The sequence below is a fragment of the Candoia aspera genome, chromosome 2 (assembly GCF_035149785.1).
Source record: "Candoia aspera isolate rCanAsp1 chromosome 2, rCanAsp1.hap2, whole genome shotgun sequence".
Taxonomy (NCBI): domain Eukaryota; kingdom Metazoa; phylum Chordata; class Lepidosauria; order Squamata; family Boidae; genus Candoia; species Candoia aspera.
In genome coordinates, this window is record NC_086154.1 from 46493293 (window position 1) to 46511199 (window position 17907).

A 17907-nucleotide genomic window follows, 5' to 3' on the forward strand; every position below is an offset into this window, starting at 1 on the left:
AAGAGCACACTTATTCTTGCACTCTTATTGCATCTGAAGACTCACATCCATCAGCTCAGTTCCATACTGGAGGGAAGTAGTTATAGTAATGAGAAAAAATCTTTGTATTTGCTAGGGGTTAGATGCCACTTAGATGGAGTCTAATGCAGGAACTGGGATAACATCTTGCAACTAGGATTTGTTTGACCTTGTTGAGGCTGACAGATAGCATCAGCCCTATTATCTGTGGGCTAGATTCATTCACCTCCTGGCTCCTTTGGGCAGTTGGAAGGTGTCAGTGGCTGGATCTGAAATGTTTGTCTTTAAGGAAGTGCCTTTAGCCTTGAAAGAGGCTGTGGTGAACCTTCTCTTGAAGAAGATGCCTCTTCATCCCCAGTCATTCTTCACAGCTTTCACCCAATATCTATCTTTTCCTTTCTGGGAAAGTACTGGAAAATGTTATGGGGGATCAGCTACAGAGGATCCTAGTTGAAGCAGATTCCTTTCTGTCTGGATTCAGGACCAGGCATGGAACAGCATTAGTCACTCTGGTGGATGACTGGAAGGAGACAATCCAGCCATAAATTTTAAATTCTTGTTCCTTTCTGGGATATGTCACTTTCTTGGAGAAACTTTCTACACATGCATTTTATACCTTCTCCTTCTGATCACATAAAAATACAATTTGGTAATCACTTGTGGAGGTCCCTGGGGCTTTCAAGATCCTTGGGAACTTTCAAGATCACTTGAACTAGACTAATAGATAGACATTCGGATGGATGTGTTTTCCACTTTCCCGTCAATTCTTCTTGTAGATTCTTTTTGCCACAGAGAAGAGCTCAAGCACACTTACTTTGCCTGCTGACAGTCCCATGTTCCATCTCTAGTATCTCTACTTAAAAAGATCAGGGAAAACAGACCCATTGGGGAAGAATCTGCTGGAAACATTGGAGAGCCACTGTTCTAAGTCACAACAGATGGTGCTCATTCAAAAGGACAAAGAATCTGACCTGGCAAAAATTACCTTTGTGCGTAACCTATATGCAGAAAAGCAGCATTTCCTCCTCTGAACCTTGCTCCATTTTGCTCCTGAGTCTCAAGTTAGGTCCCCAGGGGGATGTCAGGAAATGACAGGGAAGGAAACACACGACCTCTTCTCTAAATGTGTGACCTTAAAAACTCTTAGAGTTAATTATTGCTGATTTGGTTATCTCTTCCACAGACCAGTGCAGAGGCAGACATTTGCTCCTGTCATTGGCAGCCCCACAGTCCTCTCGACAAGGGGAGGTACAGCTTGGGAAACCCGTCTCTCATTTACTGTTCCTTTCCACAAAGAGGATCATTCTTCCTTGTCTGCCCACGAAATATGGGATCCCAAAAGAGGCTCAGTGTGGCCAATGGTATCTCAGTAGCTGTTTTTGTAGCAAACATCATCAAAATCTGTTTGCTTCGCTTTCTCTGATGCTCAACTTCTTTAAGGATACGTTCTTTCATAATGCTAAAATGGAAGACATTCTATCATTTTAATACCCTATTGTGTTATTTTTTCTTCATTAAGCATTTTTAAAGTGTATATTTAGTATCAAATATAATATAATTTAGAAGGTGTTTTTTTTTCTTTTGCATTTTTAGTTTTGTCTAGTTTGGTTTTTTAAAGTTTTTTTTAAAACAAGTTCTAGGTTTCTTTTTAAAAATATTTTATTTCCATGGGTACTTTAGTATAGGATTTTTTGCTTTTCTTTTTTTCCTCACTACGTAGTTCTTTTTATATAATAGTTTAAAGTTTATTGCTCTTTATACAATGGTAATACACACACACACACACACACACACATATACATACAGTATTACTATTTAGTTTATATATCGTATCACCTATAACTACAGTGACCATACATCCTTTATTATAAAGGACAGTCCTTTATTTCAGAAAGCTGTCCTTTAGATTTATTTATTTTTCAAAAACTCACTTTTGTCCTTTATTTGGTCATTTAACTTTTACTGTACAAATGGTACCACTTAATGCAGTCTTTCACATTCATGTGAAAAATATGGAAATTGAATTGTCTTTTTAAAATAAATGTACATATACTGTTTGATTTTAGATATTTTTATTAGAATATGAGTCTTTGTAGGGGACACGGTGGCACTGAGGGAAACCTTTACCTTTTTTATGAGCCTTTGTAAAGTTTTTCCCGGTTTTGCTCTTGAATTTTCCTTTGTAAAACAAAATTCTAAACATAAATAATTATTTTTTTTTAATCCTTATGAACCTCTTTCAGATTTGCCCTTTTTCAGGTTTGTCCTTTATTTTTCCAAGAAAATATGCTCACTGTACCTATAACCAAGGTTTTAAAACAAAAACTGTAATACCGTTAAATTTTAATTTAAAAATTATTCTGACCACTTCTGTGTTAGTTTAGCTATTTTAAAGAATGTCTCCATCAAAACCTGTATGTACTTTCATGTGCACATTCTATGCTTGAAAATCCATAGTTTTGCAGGCATTTCCCCTGATATCTGCTTCTTTGTAACTGTTTTCCATAATGTATGCCTTTTTCTAGTGCATACAATTTTCTCTAGTGCATACATTTTTGTGCATATGTTTTGATGGGAAACTTCATTATAAAACACAGCTTATAGAAGGGTGAAAGTGCATGAATAAGTGTACTGTAGGTCATATATTCATTCAAGAAGTAAAAATTGGGTGAGTTTGTTTTAACATGCAAACCAGATAGATTTTTCTTCCTTATTATAAAACAAGTAGCCATATCAGCAGTACATATATTAATTGGGAGCCTGAATGAAGGAAACACTTATTTTGTCTCGATACAAATTATAACATAAAATGGCTTTATATAGATAATTCTGTATATAGATAAATTTCAAGAAATATGTCATAGTCGTCTAAATCCCCTCATTATACTTATTCTCCAGGAAGAGAACAAGATGCTCAGCATCAGATCACAAGGAAAGGTTTGGAATTCAGATGAAACTTTACAGGAATTCCCTACAAATATACTGTATATTCCACTTTCATTGTTGAGTTGAAATTCTGGATCTTGTCAAAATTTAGAGGAACAACTGCAACAAAGAGAGAGAGAGAGAGAGAGAGAGAGAGAGAGAGAGAGAGAGAGAGCGAAGTAACAACAAGATGAAGAAATGCCAGCTCCCTTTGGTATCTATACCTACAGTATGAAATCCTGCAAATTGTCTTAGAGTTGAGGAATAATAAATGGAATTAAATGTTTGGTGCCAGCTGGTAGAAATTTGCTGGAAAGGTGTGTGATAGAGAAACATTTGCTTGCAAAGGTCTGTAACTCAAAGACATCAAGGATCAGAACCTCAGGTAAAGCAAACAGAGCAGAGAGATTAAGAGCTAATGTTAGCTGTTGGGCAGTTTAGGGCTTGTAGGGAAATTAAAATTATGGACCTCTGCTCGAGTGAGGGTTCTCCTAAGGAGCAGGGAGGCAGAAACAAAATCCAGGACTTAAGAGAGGTATAAAAATAAGCTGTGGAGTTGAATGCAAGAGACACATGCCTGGATAAGGGGAAGTGGGCAGAATAGAACAGAGGATGTTTAGTCTGGGGCTGTGGGTAGGAAAAAGGGGAAAAGAAGGTTTCCTTAAAGAGGACAGCCTAAAAAGACAAAGAAGAAAGAATCAAAGTCGGGGTAGCCTTTCCTCTCTCATAAAAAAGAAAGAAAGAAAGGCTACCTATGAGTGTGCCAGAAGCCAAAAAGAGAACCGGTGTGGCTCCTCTCCCTGCCTGCAGCATTCTGCCCAGGTTTTAACCTGTGAGGAAATTGCCCAATAAATTGATTGGAAGAAGACTGATGCTTGACTGGATGAGATGCACCAAATAAGGGAGTTTGAACCCAGAAGGAAAGATCCAGTAAGAAACTACTACATGACATTGTGACAGAGACAGCTACTGATGGGTTGGGCAGGAGAGTTAATTTGTTTAAGTCTGTACTGCGCCTTTCAAGTCTGAAGATTCTAGCTGGGGAACACAGCTATATCAGCTACTCTTGACTGAGGAGCATGTCAACCCCACCCAGGACACTCTGGCAGACGTCAAAGTGACTGTTTTGGAAAACTGGGACTTTGAAAGCACCATGGAGTGAGAAATTGCTGAACCTAGATACACCAAAAGGTTTCAGGCCATCTCAGAAGGCCTCAAGAAACACAATGGGCTTTTAACACTTCACAATTGTTAATTGATAAGATACTAGCAATCTGTCTTGTATGTAATCTGCATCTGCATAGCCAACTTATCTTCCTCTGCCTGTTCCCCTCCATCTTCCCCCAGACCTCGTCCCCCATTTGAACCCTACATCAGTCCAGCCACTCTATGCAGCTGATGAAGTGAGGTGCAGCTCCTGACAGCTTATGCCTTTTGATAAAATTTGTTAGTTGGAAAAGGTGCCCTCTGGTTTTTTGCCACCAGGAACTAACATGGCTCTCCTCTTCCTATCCTGTCTAGGATGGTCATCCTCTTCCACTAAGTGCACAGTTTTCAGAGGGACATTCATGGAGCAGTGAGGGAGGAAGGGGACACTGGCCAAACCCGCCTGCTCAGCTGACTCAATCCTGCAGATCAATGGGTTGACAGATGTAGCAGCCAGTGACTGCCCCTTTGAAGAGACTGCTCATCTGTTGACTGATAAATGTGTGGGGGAGGGAAAGAACTGCTAGTTTCTCAGCTCTGTAGGACTTCCAATGAATTCAGTAGCCCAATAGCTTAGTGTTGTTTAAAGTTATTCATCTGCCTGTGCTATACAACAATTATATACCTCCGTGGTTGTTTGTTTTCTACTTGGTTTTAGATGGGAGACTATACAAATGTTTTAAATAAATAAATGCAAACAGTGAAGTTCCTAATTAGAGGTGTGATTTTTTTTTTATCTTGTTGGAATTTGCAAAGATTGGGAGAAAATAAATTGCCCTTTAGAGCCCCTCACTCCAGTTGGTGATTAGGCTTGTTTTTCACCAACTGCCAAGAAGCCAGTTTGCAATTGGTTATGGGAGCCAGTTTCCTGAACCCAGAGCAGCTGTATCGTATTCTACAAACAAAGCAGGTTGCACATTTCTACCTGGGCCTCCTTGTATTACAGAGTCCATTGCCATATGAAAATGCATAGGTCAGACACTACCCAGTTTCAGTGCCAAACATCATAAACAATAATTCCCTCACCCTACCAAAAAACCACAGGCTGAGAGGTAAAAATAGATGTATATAAAGTGGTTGCTAATTAAAGCAGACAACAAATGGGGGAGAGAAAATGACACTTGGGGACTGTGATCTTCAGAACCATCAGATGTTTGCTTTGATATGCAAACAAAGACATTAAAAATATCTCTTGTACTTCCTCCCCTGCTGCATTAGTTGTTCTGTCCTCTGCAAACAAAGGACAAGGTACCACAGAAAGAGCCATGTGCCCTGTGGAAATCTCCAGCACAGTGATTTCATCCGGGAGGCTGGGGTGAGACACTGTAGTTCGTAGGTCCTACCTCCTCCCTCACCGTACCTTGCTTTTTCACTTATTAAAAAAGTTGTGTTTTGCTGTCTTTTTGCTCTTCTACCTGCAGTGGCAATTCAATAAACCCCAGATTCTCTGGGCAACTCTACAGAGAAGCTGTCACATTTCTAGGTGGGCTCCCTTTCCCCTCTTTTTGTCACACAGCATGCTGGTCCTGTCTTTCTTCCTCCTGCACCAGCAGATGAAGATGGGAGGACAAGGAAAATGGAGAGGTGGCCAAGATTTTCTTCCTCGTCACTTTGTTCAGAGACTACGACAGCTAGTAGAATAGGCTATGCAAAATTCAGATTCAGAGTAAATTCATAATGAATGCCGACAATGGCATTTTTTTCCTGTTTCATAAGAATTAAGTATACAGTGAACAAGCAGGCATAAAACAAACAAGTTTATGCCAGAACTAAAATGTTAAAAAACAGTATTGCTAAAGCATATAGTAAGAGCTCTGCTGTATTGGCCCAAAGATCCAACTAATCCAATGTTCGTTGATATAATAGTGGCCAGCCTGGTACATCTGGGGAGCTCCAGGCACAGATAGGAAGGTGACTATAGTATATTCCTCCCCAGCAGCTGGTATTTAAGGACTGTTGTCTTGAGTTGGAAGATCTGATATCAACTATCCATTGATAGCACTGCCTTGCTTGAGCTTTGCTAATGCTGCAACTTCTCATTGTTTTCATTCCTTATTTCTAGTTGTATTAATGACAAGAAAATATCACTCAGCTGAGGATTCCCCCCCTGCCCAGGGGGTACCATGTAAAGGATTAACTCAGCAAACGGAAACTAATTATGGGTAGCAGTTGGAATTTATGCTGGCAACTGGGCAGGTGTTTTTGCTGTGAAATGTGAGGCAGGTCTCAAAGTGCTGAAGATGCTTTCAAGGGAGATTTAGAAGTATGGATCTTATACAGCCTATTGGTGGCATCAGTGTTTCTAGTCCTCTGATTTTCACCCTTATCAAATTAAGTACTCAAGAAAAATAGAGTTGCTAAGATTTTGAATAGAGAGGCTTTTTCTTTTCTTTTTAAGAGTAAGGATAGTTACTCTTCCAGATCATTGTTAAGTTCTTGCGTAATTTAAGTTCCAACCCTGTTCTACCTACCATCATAATGATTTGAGGCTAAATAAACTTAGTTGTATCGTAATGAAGGCAAACGTGCTTCTTTATTGCTGGCTGGGTAGGGAGCACAACTCAAAACTGAAAAATTAACAAAAGGCAATATTTTGCTTATACCATTCTATTCTAATGTTTGATTCCCCAGAGAGTCATATTATCACCCTTGGCTTTTGTAGGATCTCTCATCAGGGCGCAGCATATGTTTTGCTTAATGGCTACAGTGTGTTTAAGCAAGTGGGTTGGAAGCAGCATTTGAGCAATGGGTGGTCCATAAGAGACTCCAAGGGGTAGCAAGGATTGGTTGGGATGGCTTGCAATAACTAAGCATCCCTCCACCCACAATACATTACAGTATATTTTGGTTCTTTAACTTGATGGCTTTAAAAAGTGTCCTTGAAGAGACCTCATTCACTCACCTCTTCATCCCAAAACATCCAGCAGAAACCGGTTCAGCCAAACAAGTTGATCCCTTTGTTTCCATTCTGGATAGCAAAGTTTACCCATATGGTGTACAAAAGCATCAGATTGCCTGTATTATTTATAGCAGACCCAAATAATACAATAAAAACAGCAGAAATCTCAAATGGTCATGATATCTGCTGATTTTAGAATGAGAACAGTGTAATCTGGCACAAGATTTGGCAAGGTTGTGCTCCCCTATGGCCAGGACTTCAGGAAAGGATCGTTACCTTGTCGTGGTGCTGGAGCTTGAGCACCTCAATGATGCCATGAGCTAAACTGTGAAGGGCCACCCAAGACGGGAAGGTCATGACAGAGAGGTCAGACTAAATGCGATCCCTGGGGAAGGTAATGGCAACCCACCCCAGTATTCTTGCCGTGAAAACTAAATGGATCAGTACAACCAGAGATATGTCGGTATACCATCGGAAGATGAGACCCCCAGGTCGGAAGATGGTCAAAATGCTACTGGGGAGGAACAGAGGATGAGCTCAACTAGCCCCAGACGTGATGACGCAGCTAGCTCAAAGCCGAAAGGACGGCTAGCGGCCGACGGTGCTGGTGGTGAACGGCAAATCCGATGTTCTAAGGATCAACACACCATCAGAACCTGGAATGTAAGATCTATGAGCCAGGGCAAATTGGATGTGGTTATTGGTGAGATGTCAAGATTAAAGATAGACATTCTGGGCGTCAGTGAACTGAAATGGACTGGAATGGGCCACTTCACATCAAATGACCACCAGATCTACTACTGCGGACAAGAGGACCACAGAAGAAATGGAGTAGCCTTCATAATTAATAGTAAAGTGGCTAAAGCAGTGCTTGGATACAACCCAAAAAACGACAGAATGATCTCAATTCGAATTCAGGGCAAGCCATCTAACATCACAGTGATCCAAATATACGCCCCAACCACAAATGCTGAAGAAGCTGAAGTAGAGCAGTTCTATGAGGATCTGCAGCACCTACTGGACAACACGCCTAAAAGAGATGTTATTTTCATCACAGGAGACTGGAATGCTAAGGTGGGCAGTCAAATGACACCTGGAATTACAGGTAAGTATGGCCTGGGAGAACAAAACGAAGCAGGACACAGGCTGATAGAATTTTGCCAAGACAATTCACTCTGCATAACAAACACTCTCTTCCAACAACCTAAGAGACGGCTTTATACATGGACTTCACCAGATGGACAACACCGAAATCAGATTGATTACATCCTTTGCAGCCAAAGGTGGCGGACATCTGTACAGTCGGTAAAAAAAAGGCCTGGAGCTGACTGTAGTTCAGATCACGAACTTCTTCTTGCACAATTTAGGATCAGACTAAAGAGATTAGGGAAGACCCACAGATCAGCTAGATATGAGCTCACTAATATTCCTAAGGAATATGCAGTGGAGGTGAAGAATAGATTTAAGGGACTGGACTTAGTAGATAGGGTCCCGGAAGAACTCTGGACAGAAGTTGGCAGCATTGTTCAGGAGGCGGCAACAAAATACATCCCAAAGAAAGAGAAAACCAAGAAGGCAAAATGGCTGTCTGCTGAGACACTAGAAGTAGCCCAAGAAAGAAGGAAAGCAAAAGGCAACAGTGATAGGGGGAGATATGCCCAATTAAATGCAAAATTCCAGAGGTTAGCCAGAAGAGATAAGGAATTATTTTTAAACAAGCAATGCGTGGAAGTGGAAGAAGACAATAGAATAGGAAGGACAAGAGACCTCTTCCAGAAAATTAGAAACATTGGAGGTAAATTCCAGGCAAAAATGGGTATGATCAAAAACAAAGATGGCAAGGACCTAACAGAAGAAGAAGAGATCAAGAAAAGGTGGCAAGAATATACAGAAAACCTGTATAGGAAGGATAACAATATCGGGGATAGCTTTGACGGTGTGGTCAGTGAGCTAGAGCCAGACATCCTGAAGAGTGAGGTTGAATGGGCCTTAAGAAGCATTGCTAATAACAAGGCAGCAGGAGACGACGGCATCCCAGCTGAACTGTTCAAAATCTTGCAAGATGATGCTGTCAAGGTAATGCATGCTATATGCCAGCAAATTTGGAAAACACAAGAATGGCCATCAGACTGGAAAAAATCAACTTATATCCCCATACCAAAAAAGAGAAACACTAAAGAATGTTCGAACTATCGAACAGTGGCACTCATTTCACATGCCAGTAAGGTAATGCTCAAGATCCTGCAAGGTAGACTTCAGCAGTTCATGGAGCGAGAATTGCCAGATGTACAAGCTGGGTTTAGAAAAGGCAGAGGAACTAGAGACCAAATTGCCAATATCCGCTGGATAATGGAAAAAGCCAGGGAGTTTCAGAAAAACATCTATTTCTGTTTTATTGACTATTCTAAAGCCTTTGACTGTGTGGACCAGAACAAATTGTGGCAAGTTCTTAGTGGTATGGGGATACCAAGTCATCTTGTATGCCTCCTGAAGAATCTGTATAACGACCAAGTAGCAACAGTAAGAACAGACCACGGAACAACAGACTGGTTTAAGATTGGGAAAGGAATACGGCAGGGCTGTATACTCTCACTCTACCTATTCAACTTGTATGCAGAACACATCATGCGACAAGCTGGCCTTGAGGAATCCAAGGCTGGAGTTAAAATTTCTGGAAGAAACATTAACAATCTCAGATATGCAGATGATACCACTTTGATGGCTGAAAGTGAAGAGGAACTGAGGAGCCTTATGATGAAGGTGAAAGAAGAAAGTGCAAACGCTGGTTTGCAGCTAAACCTCAAAAAAACCAAGATTATGGCAACCAGCTTGATTGATAACTGGCAAATAGAGGGAGAAAATGTAGAAGCAGTGAAAGACTTTGTATTTCTAGGTGCAAAGATTACTGCAGATGCTGACTGCAGTCAGGAAATCAGAAGACGCTTAATCCTTGGAAGAAGAGCAATGACAAATCTCGATAAAATAGTTAAGAGCAGAGACATCACACTGACAACAAAGGCCCGCATAGTTAAAGCAATGGTGTTCCCTGTAGTAACATATGGCTGCGAGAGCTGGACCATAAGGAAGGCTGAGTGAAGGAAGATCGATGCTTTTGAACTGTGGTGTTGGAGGAAAATTCTGAGAGTGCCTTGGACTGCAAGAAGATCCAACCAGTCCATCCTCCAGGAAATAAAGCCAGACTGCTCACTTGAGGGAATGATATTAAAGGCAAAACTGAAATACTTTGGCCACATAATGAGAAGACAGGACACCCTGGAGAAGATGCTGATGCTAGGGAGAGTGGAGGGCAAAAGGAAGAGGGGCCGACCAAGGGCAAGGTGGATGGATGATATTCTAGAGGTGACAGACTCGTCCCTGGGGGAGCTGGGGGTGTTGACGACCGACAGGAAGCTCTGGCGTGGGCTGGTCCATGAAGTCACGAAGAGTCGGAAGCGACTAAATGAATAAACAACAACATGGCCAGGAAGTGGGCTGGATGAAACCCTGTGAAAAACATGTAGATTTCATCCAGCTTGGCACTGACCTCATTCTCCACCTCGATTTTCCTTCCCATGCTATCTTAGACAGGAAGAGAAAACCAGCCTAGAAAGCAATCTGGAAAGTTTGGCCTAGTCCAAAATTGTAGTATTTAATGAATGTCACACTTTTCTGAGTGAGCTTGTACAAGTCAAACTTATCTGTTATGGGCAATTGCAGAAGTATTCAATAAGATTTTCTATCCACAGAAACAGACTGTCATGGAAAAACAAAAGGAAAATAATACCCCCCCAAACCAGTATCTGAAAAATTGTGTAATAAATGGCTAGTTAAGCTAGTAATCTATCATAAGTGTTGAAAAAAACCTCTTGATGTGAAGAAAGCGGTAGACAAATACCTCTTACCATGACAGCATATTCATCTTCATTAATAAGTAACTTAATTAGCTTCCCTTTTATACGTATCTAATACGGAGCAAAATCCTTCATTTGCTAATAATTTTCTTTTCCCCTCTTTCCACCAAAGAGGGGTGGAATTAGCTAATTTCCAAATTGGTTGTTCTAGAATTAGTATTGCTTGGAGTCATGACCCAAAGTGAGCAGAGCCATCTCTTAACGGCTCCTTTGAAGTCTTTCTCCCTCTTACACACACACACCTACACACCCACGCAGAGCAACTGAGTAGGGAAGCATTTGAAAACCCCTGGAAATAGCCACGCCTCCCATCGCAGCAGAAGCTAGCCCTGACCTGTGAAGTGCTGGCGGCAGGTGCAGGTGTAGCCTCCTTCCTTGCGTGTGCAGATTCCACCATGGCGACAGGGGTTGGAATAGCAGAGGTTTATCTCCATTTCACAGTAATCACCAGTGAAGCCTTGAGGGCAGCGGCAGCGCAAGCCTGTGATGGGGTGGATAGGCCGGAAGAGGGTGGACAGGGAGGCGATGAAAGGAGCTGAGCTGTCAAACCGGAGCACCGAGATGCACTTCATGTAGTTCTGGCAGGGCTCGCGAAGGCAGACGTTGTCATCAAAGGGCAACACCTCCAGCATGGAGACAGAGGTCAGGGTCATGCGTTTCATGTACAGCTGTTCCTGAAGCTCTTCTGAACTGAAAAAGTGGCCACTCCGGGGTGACATGGCTGAGAAACTGACGTTCAGCACCTGGCCTCCAACATCTGTGTCATTCTGGATGTTGAAGATGAAGACATCCTCCTTGGGTGTGGCCAGCACAGTAGCCACACCCTCAAGAAAGTTGGCGAGAAGAGGTGACAGGAAACGCTCCTGCCACATGTTCTCTAGACGCACTGTGATACTGTTTGCCAACATGTCTTCAGTGATGACAATGACACGCAGCACACACTGGGCTGTCACGCTGTGGATCCCATCTGCAAAATGGAGAGAGGAGAGGTAAAAATGGTGTTCTCAGAAAGATTCCTATAGTACATCTTAACATACAAGAACATGAAACTGTCATCTATCATATAACCAATTCAAACTTTTGGGTCAGTTTTCTTTTGGTGAAACCAATCATATGATGAAAAAAATATTACACTAACCCCAAGCTAGCACCCTCCAGAGAATGGAATATTACTCATTCTCAAGCATTGGAGTTTTTGGTAGTTTTCTGACTGATAATTATTGGAATTATAGATGACCCATCTGGTTGGGTGCCACGTTGGAGAAGGCTGGCATATGTTTGCATAGACTAGTCCAGCTGATGCATGTGATGATATGGACTTTAGTTCATTGAGGCTGATATGAAGATAAAATAGTCAGGCTTTAAGGTGCTGCAAAGTTGCAGTTGTGTGATAATTTCAATGTGACCCAAAGTTAAGGTCACCACACTGCACTCTATCCTATTTTGAGGTCTTTGAACAAACATTGATTTGGAGACTGGCTTACTATGGAGAGAGATGAGCTCAGGTTGAATTGGCCACATCAAAGTGAGCTGAAACCATTATATGAAATGTCTTTAAGGCAGGATCCCCACTGATGACCCACTAATGACCTTCTAAAGTCATCAGCCATTGTGCTGATATAAGAATAGTGAAGATAGGTTTTATATCACCTCATCAGTGGCTGGGTGATGCTAAAAGATGCTATAGTGTCTATTGTAGAAATGGCCTACATTATAGAAAACTGGTCATGGAGATGCTGGTTGGAGAAAACAAACAGCAGAAATAAAAATATAAAAAAGAGAAAGATATCTGAATTCTGGTATATGTAGAATACCCCTATGCTTTAAGTTCTCTGATTAGAAGGATCCCAGAGGGCAAATATGTCATAAAAAAATGCTTCATCCTTTCAAAAGACAAAATAATGAAATAGAATGCATTTTTCTGGATAACTTTTTGTGTGGACTGGCTCCTCCAAATTTCAGTTTCCAGGATTGAGTCCATTGTAAATTGTTGGTGTTGAAATCCTTTTATGAAGCTGACATTACAACCCCATCATCAAATGGGGAGCTGTTTCTTAGAAAATGCTCCCACATTGAAATCCACAATTACTGTACCAATGAGACTGTTTGCTTTATGTAAGGTAAGCCATTTACATTGATTTTTCCTGCCAGTCATGCCGGTCCCAAGGGTCTCTCTTTTTTCCCAAATGCAATTTTGGATAGCCAAGGAAGCTATGGAAAGAGAAGGGAACCACAAAACTCAATGCCATTCTTGTATATAAGAGAACAGAACAGAAATAGTGAATCCCAAACACATACTGAAGGTTGTTCTCACCTACTGTATGTAAGTAAAGAGCATTAAAGAGTATTTTTATTGTAATTGTTTTAATTGTAATTGTTTTATTGTTTATGGTTTTTATTGTTGTAAGCCACCCAGAGTCACTGGTTGAGATGGGTGGCTATAGAAATTGAATGAATGAATGAATGAATGAATGAATAAATAAATAAATAAATAAATTGGAATGGAGGATGGACAAGAGAAAAGGGGGAAAATTATTAGCAATTAACTTTACTGTTACCAGACTGCCAACCCAGAATAAACTGGTCCTGGCTTGCTGGTCAGCAGCTTAGGGCAAATTCTACAAAGATTCAGGTATAAAAGTTTGTGATCCTTCAAGTAATTTAAATCATAAGACATTTTTCATCTCTAAGTTTTTCATGGCAGGGATATATTTTATTGATTCTCAGAAAAGGGCTGGGGAAATTTACAGCACTACAGAAATATTTTACAGCAACCCTATGGAACTTTGCCATTCACCACTGAACTGGCTGCTTCATCTTCAGACATAACAACTTGCATGCAGTTTTTCACTTTGTCTTCTATACAGAACAGTTCTTCTCCTGACCACATTTTCTCACCTAAGGATTGCTGATTAGAAGTCTTATTTAGGGAGGGGACATAGACCGTACCAAGAGAGGAACAGCATAGAAAGTCACACTATTTACTTCAGGTGGCCATTCTTAGAAATAGGGAATAACTCTTTCCACATGGTGAAAAAGTCACAAGCGTTATGTGGGTGCTACCATTCACATAGTGATAGCAAGCAAGCAAGCAAGAAAAGGCATTCCTGGATTTATACGTTAATGTGAACTTTGGATAAATTAATTTAAAAGTCATATATTGATTATATTTCAGACCAATATAAACTGCAAATAATCAGCCAGATAGTTTACTGCAGCAGTCTCAAATTAAGAACATCTGTGATATGATGGTAAAGATAGCTATCGTATTAGATTAGGATCAGAGGAATGAATTTGCAAGAACTGGTAGATACCATTATCCTTGGTGGCAATGCCCAATTAGTCATTCCCTTTGGATATAACTTTTGAAGAATTCAAGAACCTCACCCAACAATTTTTGACAATCCTGCTGTAGTTTTATTATTTTTCTGAATGTTTTTTTAATCTGTTCAATTGTGCCTGATTCTCAGAGACTGCCTGGACAAGTCCCTGCAGCTTTCTTGGCAAGGTTTTTCAGAAGCGGTTTGCCCTTGCCTGCTTCCTGGGGTTGAGAGAGAGAGAGTGACCAGCCCAAGGTCACCCAGCTGGCTGAGTGCCTAAGGCAGGACTAGAACTCACAATCTCCTGGTTTCTAGCCTGGGGCCTTAACCGCTACACCACACTGGCAGTCTTTCTGAATGTACATGGAAGTAAATTGATTTCTATTGTTAACCACTAGGTTATTTGTCTACTATAAAAAATTGAAAAACTCAAGTGTATTTTTCTTTGAATCATTGGTATTTTAAAATGTGGAAAATTGCTTTGACCAAAAAACAAACACAACAGCAAGAGCTTTGGAGAGCCCCATAATTAAAGATTGATTTATTTAAATTAGCAATAATTTATCTGCCAGATTACCTTTGTCTGTACAAATGTCATTCTGGTAGAAATACTTAATAGAGATGTTTAAAACATTTGTAGTTTTTCCATAAAAGTGCACCTGCTTGTATGTGTATACATGTATGCATGTGTGTGTGTGTACACACACACACACACATCCATATTGATATCTATATTGATACTATATATTGTCTTGTGATTTTGTTTGCTCAGCAAGTAAAGAAACAAGCAGGAGTAGGAATAGCAAGTTATGGATGCACAGTCAATTTGTGCACTGGAGATTGCCACTTTGCTGTTTCAGGCTCTTTACTAGCTCTGCATCTCCAATGCTGGGCTATGCTCTGCAGGAAAGACCATGGAGTTGCAGTCTTAGCCAACTGGCCAGTGCAGCAGTTCATAAAGCAGGGCTTGTCAGCATGGTTATTTGGGAGCTCCCCTAAAGTGTGGGCCCTGGACTACCTCTGGTGGTGCCTCTGGGTAGGGCTGGAAAAAGCCTGCCTTCCTGAATCGTCTGCAGAGTTGCTGTCTTTAATGAAGCTTAGTCAATGCTGGCCCAAACCAGGTCACTGCTTGAGATGAAGAAACAAGCTGGACCCACTCCCATTTTAACTTTTGGCAATGGAAGTTTTTGCAATGCTGGTGATGGAACAACAGCTTTCACTGCCTCTGAAAATGATAGCCTATGTAGGCAGTGCAAATCATGCCAGGTGGCATTGTCAGCTGTCTCCACCCATACCTTGCTGTTCTCTACCTGCATCTGCTGCTCCGTAGGACAAGTATAAGGATGGGACCAGCCTTAGACAGGATAGTTCGAGAAGGCTGGTAGTCTAACTGGAACATTGGTTTCACTTGGTCTGAAACAGCTTCCGTTGTTCTTCCTTTCGAGTGGCTATGTGCGGGGCTGCATTGTGTCACTTGGACAGCACCTGACTCTTCCTTTGCTGGGTCCCTCCCTCAAAGTTTTCTTCTTTATTCTCATAACAATGCCTGACAACAGTCATTGTGTGGGGGAGACAGGGGGAATCCAGCTCTAGGATGACATGCCTGTGATGGAAAGGTCCCTTTCTGGAGAAGAGGTCTTCTTGAAGGATAAGATGTCAAGTCATTATGCTCCAGGCCTCATGGATTTACCTTCTTTGTTCTTTTACTTAGACACATCTCTTCATCTTTTCCTCTAGCTGAGAAATGGAAAGATGGGGTGGTAGCTATTTATAATCAAAATTTGGGTTCCTTCCTGCACATTGGAATACTCAACTGGCACAACCATTGCATTATCAGGCCTCTGCAATCCTATATACTAAGAGCAAACTTACTTTTGCTGAGTTGTGGCTTTTATATAGCTAACATGATGGTGTACATTCACAAGAAGGGCACATCTGCAGGATTAGGAGAATGCTAATCTTTACTGAAGTACAAAAAAAAATTCTAAGGAAAAAAGCCTAAAAGCAGGGAGGGAAGAACATAGAAGGCCTGAGCTATCAGAACTTGATTGACATTGAAGGGGGAGAAAAGGCTGGGGAATGGAAGGGAGAGGCCAGAATCCTGCTCTCCAAATGAGCCCAAAGAGGAGAATATTCATTAAAAAGTCTTGTTCCAAAAGAATATAGATGTTAAAGTCCAACAGTACAGTTGAAAACTGGGTAGGTTAAAGCCACCTTCAATGTAAGGTAATCTCAGTTTCGCTAAGGATATTTGAAGGGTGTTAGCCTGCCATTAAAAAAAAATCTCATTAACATATCTATCTAAAATATCTAATAGGGATTAACAGTAGAATCCCTCTTAAAATACACATTAATCTTGCTGTAATATTCATTTTAATAACATTAATCTTGCCCCAGAGACTTAATAGAATTTCAATCATCAAGTTATTTCTACTGAAATTGTATCTACACATTTAGACCCATTTCATTCAACATATTGCAATATATTTTGAGAAAGATATACAGCCAAATATTTTATAGAGTCTGTAAAAATTGTAAATCCTAATCTCTTGCAGGAAGGGGTAGACTTAAAATAAAGCACATCATTCGAGTTTCATGAAAAGTAAGGAATTAGTGCAAGAATGGAAATGAATGCAAGGCAGGCTGGGGAAAATGACCAACAAGACAAATGTGATTTTTACGCACACGCTCTGAAGCAAATGAAGGTCTCCATAATTGTTACAAATGAAGTAGCAGAACAACAAACAAACAAACTTGCATCCCCTTAAAGTGTGATTGATAAACTGCAGAAGAGGCAGTGTGAAATTTTAAAGCATTTCTCTGACTAACTCCTAGAGAATGGTGTTTGTTCAGGTCAGCCCTACATTAACTAGTCCATATTTCTTCTTTCACACAGACCACAACTAACAATCCTTCCTTTGCAGGCAGGTATTTGTATGTCTGGGACAGGCTGGAAACGCCTAAATAAAGAAACGGAAAGCAACAAAGTGGTCCATCAACAGTGGATATTTAGGTAGCTAAGTGAACAGGATCTGTGGGTTTTGCATGTGGTTCTGCTCCCTTGATTCTAGCATGTAAGCCTCTGGACATCAGGTAAAACATTCTCTGCACTGCACAGCTGGAAAATGCCCAAGGAAAACTTTTAAGTTTAATAAACATTTCTTAAGCTGAAATTAGCAAATCTAAGAATGAGTCACTAAAATGGTTTTATGATTTTTTTTTACACCTATATCCTTCTAAAGCAGATCGTTTTTCAATTTACTTTTGCCTCCACTGGCCCCCTCTCTTCTGTCACTTCCCTATTCGGAATTTTAGTTTATAAGATCTCAAGCAGGAATTTACAATCTTGTTCTATGTTATGTCTAATGTCTAATTAATGTCTAATCTTCTATACATTAAGTGCTAACGAAACAACCGTGAATGAAGTGAATATGTTAATGGCCTTGTTTATATCAACATGCTCAATGTGCAGGACTAGTGAGCTGATCACATTGAGCAGAGCCAGCATGGGAGAGCTGTTAGAGGTTGCTGTAGGTCCAGGACACTCAGGCTCAAGACCCTTTAGCCAGGGGAGCTCACTGGGTGACTTTGGACTAGTCACTCTCCCTCCACCCAACCTATCTTCCAG

General features: G+C 40.8%; 1 protein-coding gene across 1 annotated transcript in view; it reads right to left on the bottom strand.

The window, feature by feature from the left end:
- Positions 1-17907, bottom strand: part of CELSR3 (cadherin EGF LAG seven-pass G-type receptor 3) — a 124135-nt gene that overhangs the window by 77082 nt on the left and 29146 nt on the right. The window contains exon 2 of the mRNA XM_063292849.1: positions 11294-11926. Coding sequence (XP_063148919.1) covers positions 11294-11926 — 633 coding nt within the window. The remainder of the gene's footprint in view (positions 1-11293; positions 11927-17907) is intronic.